General features: G+C 28.9%; 1 protein-coding gene across 1 annotated transcript in view; it reads right to left on the bottom strand.

The window, feature by feature from the left end:
- Positions 1-7,495, bottom strand: part of abhd3 (abhydrolase domain containing 3, phospholipase) — a 31,864-nt gene extending 24,369 nt beyond the window's left edge. The window contains exons 1-2 of the mRNA XM_073849014.1: positions 7,156-7,495; positions 4,670-4,833 (exon numbers count right to left, since the gene is read on the bottom strand). Coding sequence (XP_073705115.1) covers positions 4,670-4,833; positions 7,156-7,317 — 326 coding nt within the window. The 5' untranslated portion in view covers positions 7,318-7,495. The remainder of the gene's footprint in view (positions 1-4,669; positions 4,834-7,155) is intronic.
- Between the last annotated feature and the right edge of the window lie 835 nt (positions 7,496-8,330).

The raw sequence follows: 8,330 nt of genomic DNA, 5'->3' as shown, positions 1-8,330 counted from the left end.
CGCGTTTGACGCAAGGCTGCTATTCCGTTTCCGGTTGGAGAGGTTTGAAGCGGAGAAAAACGCGATTATGGCAGAGTCGACGAATTTTACTCGGTGTTTGCAAGAGTTGCCCAAATGTACAATCACTGATGTGCAGTACAACGCCACAGAGCAAACTTGAGAAAGGTTTCAAGTTTTATGTGTCTTCGTATCTGTGCAATTATGAAGGTAAATTCAGCTAACCTGAACCGCCTGAACTGAACTGCTATTATTTTTTTACGATTCGTCCAGCAGCAGGCGTGTTTGTAATTTTGTCTGAAAGTGTCAGGTAAAATCAGGGCCACAAATGAGATCTCAGTGAACGCTCACTGCTACCGCTCTATGAGGAAAGCAGAGACTCCACACCAACTGAGAGTAGAGTAGCTTAAAAGTGACGTTCAACGTTCTGTTGGACATGTTCAGTCCAGTTCAGTTTTTACTTTTCTAACGTTACCACTGTTCAGCTTGGATAACCACAGCTGTTATCTTAGCTAGTATGGATGATTATTGTACAAAATAATAAGAATAAAAAATGTAATGCAGTTCTACGACAGATGAATAGCACTGCATTATCACTGCTAATTATAGCTGAAACAGTGGTAATGGAGATACAAGGCGGCAAAGTTGGTTTTATAATCACACATTCTTTAGGAAACGCGTGGAAACTTAGAAAAGTGTTAAATTTAGCAGATGCTGTACACTGCGGCACACAGCAGTGGTGGCTAGAGGGGCTGTCCTCCCGTCTTTGAAAAGATACTTTCATACGTTTAGATGTCATTTTATATGTTTATTTAATATAATAAAGCAAATAAGCATCAACAATATGAGTGGAGTCTGTTTTTGTGACTAACGTTACCGTAGTATAGAAGACAATACAAGTTATTAGAAAAAATAGTACACAACACTCTACAATCGCGCCGGAACGGAAGTAATCCAGCATCCTTATATTCCACCGGAAGTACGTCATTCACCGCCGTGCATACAGCCTATAACCGTCTTTTTTATTCATTCAGTCAAATTTTGCGCTGCAAATATCAATCCTAGTTTTAATTTGTTTATAACCATGGAATAAGCGGGATAATCAACGGCTTGCCATGCGTTAAAGGATTTAAAATGCACTTCGCAGAGGCAACCACCCTCCACTTCGCGTCGGGCGGTTATTAGCCTCCACGTCGTGCATTTAAAATCCTTTAACGCATGGCAAACCGTTGATTATCCCTTACATATATATATATATATATATATATATATATATATATATATATATATATTAGGGCTGGGCGATTAATCGAAAAGTAATCGAAATCGACATTCAGAACCTATAATCGATCAAATTTTTCCAGGTCAATTATTTCAATTACTTTCCCTTTAAAAACATTACTGCGTGTGGAGTCAGGTGACCCCGCTCCGTTACGTTACGCAGTATTTATACAGTAAAAAGTATTTACAGGATATACAATTAATTTTATTTAGAAGAGATACTGCTTATTTTCTAATTTTAATATTTATTATTATTTTATAAATAATTTATTTTGTTTCCAAAAGTGCAAGTTATTTATTTTCACTAATTTAAGAAAAATATGACTTTTCGTTTTAAGCAATGTGTGCTTTAATTTCAGTTGTTCAACACTGATGTTCAATAAATAATCATAGATAGTAGATAGTGTGTGCACCCTTCATTCAAAAATCTCTCACTTGTAATATGTGAGCATATTTACTGTACAAAACTTGTCAGTGAACTATGAGGGCAAAAAAATAAATATTATTTAAATATAATTAAATATAATTTTATTAATGAATAAAATAATCGTTCATTAATCGTAATCGGGTTAAAATGTTCAATTAATCGAGATTTTGATTTTAGGCCAAATCGCCCAGCCCTAATATATATATATATATAAATAACTACTCAATTTTAATACTTTAATACTGAAGCATGACTAAATGTATTATTTCACAGGAATCTTAAGTTATTACAAAAAAACTACAACAATTTATTTTTGCATTATGCAATGTATAACATACATCTAGAAAATATATATAAATATACTGAATATATAATAAAATATAAAATGTCCATGTATTTAATTTCATGTTGACTTAAAAATATATAATATTATATATAATAAATATACATTTTTAACTCAATTTGAATACTGTAATACTGAAGCAAAACTAAATGTCTGTTGTTTCACAGGAAGGTCAAGTTTTTACATTTTAATTAAATATTCCAAAGTACAAAAAAAAAAGGTTTTTGCAATATGATCAATACATCTAAAAAATAGATATAAATATACAAAACATGTAATATAATAAAATATAAAATGACCATGTATTTTCATTTCATGCTGACTTGTAAAAATATATTATTGAAAAATACATAATATATTATTTATAATAAATAGACTTTTTACATTAAATTTGAATAATTTAATACTGAAACATGACTAAATGTCTGTTGTTTTTACATTTTAATTAAAAATTCCAAAGTAAAAATATTTTATGCAACATGATCAATAACATACATCTAACAAATAAACAATCTATAATAAAATACAAAATGAGCATTTATTTTTAATTTCATCTATCCATTTTTTAATCTAAAGGGTAGATCTCACAAAAAAACAAAACAAATAATATCTCGATTATCTTTCACTCCAAAATCAAAAGAAGAAGGTATGACATTTTTGCATAAAGAAAATAATTAAACGTAAAGGTTTTTTTCAACACTTTCCAAGCAATTACTGTAGATTTGTCTCTCATATTAAAATGATAAAAAATAGATTTTTTTTTTAAATAATGTGAAAATTAAAATGAAGTATTTAAAAAAAAAAAATATTCAAATATTTAAAATAATAACTTTTATTAGGCTACTCATTTGGCTCAAGCAAGTATGCATGATTTAAAATTTTTTTTAAAGTACTATTAATTTCTTTATACACACTGGTTACATTTGTATCGCTCCTAAAAATATATCTAAAAATATAATTACATTTTTCACTTTTGATTATGGAGTGAAATATGACCTTCTATACTTGCTCGCTTAACTTGCATCATTGTATTGATTCCCATAACATGCAATCATCAGAAGAGGAAAGCTGATATAAGCTGCACTCTCTCCATCTCTCTTTATACTGCTGAGAACAGGAGTCCTCTGAACATTAGAGCTCTCCTACTGCATCAGACAATCAATGAAATGAATGCAGAAAGACGCTCTCTGATCATCTACCAAGGGCACTTTTATATGTTAAAGAAGGCATTCAAGTGGAGAAATGGTGGCGACTTCAGCATAAATGCATCCTACAGGATAAAGAGACTCAGCCTTTGGCCAAATTAACTTCAGAAGGAGACCGACTGCTATTGTTGCTTAACCAGGGTTTCTGCAGATATGAACAAGTTAAATTTAAGACTTTTTAAGACCTTTTTAATACCACCTTATATGAAATTTAAGACCTAAACCTGTAATGGAAATAGATATTATATTACATGCATGTGATACTTAATGTGTTTAATGTAAAAAGTAAACAAAATTTCATGGCTGTCATAAATTAAATTTATTACTACGATATACAGTGAACTTTCCATATCAGCAGATACTATTCCACACAAAATATCCCCATAAAAGTACCACTAGAAATATCTGATGTAAAAAAAAAAAATTCTGAAGCGATTTTTTTTTTTTACTTTTGAAATGTATGCGTACCTTTGAAATTTATTTTATGAATTTATCAATAAATTCTAAATGTCTGTTAGCAGTGAGATTACATAATTTACACTGCAAAATTAAAAGTGAGATTAATGTTTTAAATACATTTATTGATTTATAAATATATATCTTAGAAATGTTATATAAATACTGCGATTCTGTCTGAAGACGCAGTAACTTCCACAGAGGGAAAAAAAATCTACAGTTGTTAGCAACTGGCCTTAGCCAAGCCCTATATTCAGTTTTTCCAAGCCCAGTATCGCTAAACTTGCACTTCCTCATAGCTAAAAAATTAAATCCATTTGATTTCTGCGGTACAATCCGAGAGAGACTCGCGCCAATAACAGAAAGCTGATTGGCTATTGCATGCTGGTCTCATTTGTAGTTTAAATTCAGCTAATTATATTTGGAATAGTGAAATAAAGAACTACAACACCACGGAAACAACAGAAAGAGAATTTAAATGAGCATTAGAGGTAGCGTTACATGGACATCGGAAAAATAAGACCTGTGTAAAATTATTTAAGACCTAGAACAGCTAATTTAAGACTTTTTAAGGCCTAAAATTTTGATTTTTAAATTTTAGACTTTTTAAGACTTTTTAAGACCCCGCGGAAACCCTGTTAACCTTCCTTACACCTGTGGACTGTTAATGAACCCCAATGGCAAATATGTAGTATGTCTACTACTAATATTTAAACACAGTAGCTTACATACAATGTGTCCTCACCAAAGTTCAGAGACAAAACGTTCATTTCCTGCCACTACGTAAACACTTAGCAACCACTTCCTCTGACATTAAGCCTTTGAACATGTTTGATTTCTAAAGATGCCAGAGTAATTCATCCATTAACATTAATTGTGCATTTCTTTGAAAGCATTTATGGGCATTGCAGAGTTAAACAGTGGCACACAGAACACTTTGACAGAGCTAAATGCACTCACTTTCTGTAATTAACCCAGGGCTTCGCCGTCACGAAGGGTCTGAGCAGCGTTTGCACCCGGCTCTCCCAGCACCAGAACGTGGGGTAATACGTCTCTGAGACCACGGGGCATTTGTCCCTCAGGAACTCATGAAACTTCTGTCCTCCAGCTATCAGTATGGGTTTCTGCAAAACAAAGAGCAAACAAATTGTTTTTTATCTCGGAACACAAAACTAGTACATTTTTTTAAAATATTTGTTAAAAAGAAAAATAGCCAAACTATTAATTCCTCTTTTAAATTAAAATTTTAACTATTAATTAATTTAAACTACTTCTTAAATAAATGTTTAATAACAATCATCATTGTAATCATAATATACAATCCATATTTGTTAATTTTATTACAATTTTGTTTTATTAAATAAATATAATATAATAACAAGCAGAATATATAATTACAATGTAATATATAATTAATTTAAAAAATTTAATAAATAATATGAATAAATAATACAAATAATTGTATATTATATTATAAATGTATTTTACTGTTTTATTATTTATAAATAAAATAAAATTGCAAATACGATATGCAAATACAAAACATTTTTAGATTAATCTTAAAGAAACTTTAGTACCTCAAGTAGTCATTTTAATAGTTTGCTACATTGTTTGTATTTATGTCTGTTTATTTTTGCTCTACTAAACGTTTATGTCCATCAGTATTTAAACATTAAAGTGTTTTGTTCTGTGTGAATTTAATAAATATTTATTTTTATTTTTTTATTTAAATTTTAAAACATACAATCCTGATGCTGAATAGTTTAAACTACCCTTTAATAAATGTTTAATAACAACCATCATTGTAATCATAATATACAATCCATATTTATTAATTTTATTACAATTTTGTTTTATTTAATGAATATAACTTATATTCATACTAATAATGTAATATAACAACCAGAATATATAATTACAATATATTATTAATTTAAAAAAAAAAAATTAAATAAACAATATTTATAAATAATACAAATAATTGTATATTTGTTTTATTATATAATATAAATAAAATAAAATTGCAAATACGATATGCAAATACAAAACATTTTTAGATTAATCTTAAAGAAACTTTAGTTTAATTTACTTTAACTTTATATATATATATAACTAAATTAAAAATATATTTATATAAAATATATATTAATAATTGGTAAATGTGAATACATAATAATAATATAATATTAATAATTAATACAAATAATTTTATATTTTTTATACAATTTTTATAAATTAAAATTATATAAATGTATAAGTGTATTGTATTCTTTTATTATAGTAAAAATAAAAATACAATTTTGACATATACAAATACAAAACATTTTTAGATTAATCTTTAAGAAACTTTAGCACCACAAGTCCTAAGTGACTTAATGTAATAGTTTGCTAAATAATTTATCTTTATATTGTTTTAGTTTATATTTCTGTGTGCCATTCAGATATATTTGTTATTTTTTTGTCCTTCTAAATGTTTATGTCCATCAGTATTTAAATATTAATCAGTGTTTTGGTTTGTGTGGTGAAAATTTGAACACTGATTTGACAAACATTTATTTTTATTTATTTTTAATAATTATTTAATATGATCTAATGCTGTCTGCTTTCACAGTAAAATCATAAAGGTTAATAAAACAATTAATCCTGATATTGAAGATTTAAACTATGTTTTTAAATGTATAATAACAATCATCACAGAAATTATAATATACAATACATATTTTTATATACATTAAGATTCTATATGATTAAATAATATAACTAAATATAATAATAATAATAATAATAATAATAATCATATAAAATATATATTAATATATAAATATAATACTTATAACAATAATAATAATAATTATTATTATTAAATGTAAATAAATAATCCATCATCATATTTAACAAATAACACAAATAATACAAATATAAGTGTATTGTATTGTTTTATTACAATAAAAAGAGAATACAATTTTGACATATACAAATGCAAAACATTGTTAGATCAATCTTTAAGAAACTTTAGCACCTTTAGCACCTAAGTCCCAAGTGACTTAATTGAATAGTTTGCTAAATAATTGATCTTTATATTGTTTTAGTCTATATTTCTGTGCACCATTCTGTCTATATGTTTCAACATGCCTGCAAGAGAGTAAACATGAATTCTTTTGACAGATGAAAGCTTTAATGCATATTTAAAGCCGCATTAAAATCCGCTTTGCACACGTGTAGGCCTACATCATGCGGACTGAGTGAAAATAATTATACTGACAGGACCATAAATGACGTCATACAGCGGCTTGCATTATGACATCATTAGCCGGCAGTTCTCGTGCACTGATTGGCCCCGGCAACCGCTGCAAATGTGACCCAATCGCGTGCACGAGCATCCGACTCACGCTATTCATTTGTATACAGATGTGGACAGTACCGACTCGGATGTACAGTCACCTTACCTTGGCCACAGAGATCAGGTAGTAGCAGGCATAAGCGGCGCTGAAACCGAGCACCACTGATAGTCCAACCCCAGAGCCGAATAGCCCGACTTTAACTTGGTTTTTGAGATAATGAGAAAGGTCACTCGTAAATAAATTAAAATTAAGCTCCGGTGAGATCATTGCCCTATAAAGCCCACGGTTCCGGCTACTGAGACGCTCGGGCGGCTGCTGGATGAAGAGGATGCGCGTCCAAATGCAAAGGTGAACAGAGACAGGAGTTTAAATACGGGAGGATGGGTGGCGCTCTGCGAGCCAAGTCAGTGCTACACTGAGAAATGCAACCCGGTAGATCGGAAAACACAGGGAAGTCAAAGGGGGCGGGGCTTACGACTCGGCATTTCTTATTCGGCGTATGATTGGATAGCGGAAGTGTCAACACACAGCCATACAGCAGACGTGGAATGGCCGAAAATCGACATCTGCACATGAAACGTTAGTTAGTTTGTTTGTTTTTACTAAGTATTATTAAAAGTATATATAAGTATATGTATATGTATATGTATATGTATGTATATATATATATATATATATATATATATATATATATATATATATATATATATATATATAAAGAACGACGGAAAGTGGAATAAAAATACATTTTAAAAAACTAAATCTTAAATAAAACACATAAATCATTTATATGAATATTTTGTAAATCTCACAAATATTCATGGGTATAGGTGGGTTTATTTTACGTTCATGTGTATGTAATGTATACAAAATTGGTTTTAAAAAATCTAGCGACTAAAATCTATGATTTTTTAAGCTAAAAAAAATACATTTTCACAATACAGCGGACGCTAAATATACGTATTAATAAATATCTGTATTTACCAACAATATCAAATTCAGTGCAATGTCAAAATAAATGTAAATCAGTTTAGGGTGATTATTACTAAATCAGAGCCTTATATATATATATATATATATATATATATATATATATATATATATACATTATTTATATATTTTTTTATTTTATTTAATTGTTGCCAAAACACTTAACAACAAGCACATAACCACAACAACCTCAAAAACAATAGAGGACATAAAACAAAATAAATAACATAAACAGAGGGAGAAAATATACAGGGTTATGCCTATTAAAGACAAAACAACCAGAAAAAATG

The sequence above is a fragment of the Garra rufa genome, chromosome 10, assembly GCF_049309525.1.
Source record: "Garra rufa chromosome 10, GarRuf1.0, whole genome shotgun sequence".
Taxonomy (NCBI): domain Eukaryota; kingdom Metazoa; phylum Chordata; class Actinopteri; order Cypriniformes; family Cyprinidae; genus Garra; species Garra rufa.
Note: the sequence above shows the minus strand (reverse complement) of the source record. Positions and strands in the feature narration are given on the sequence as shown.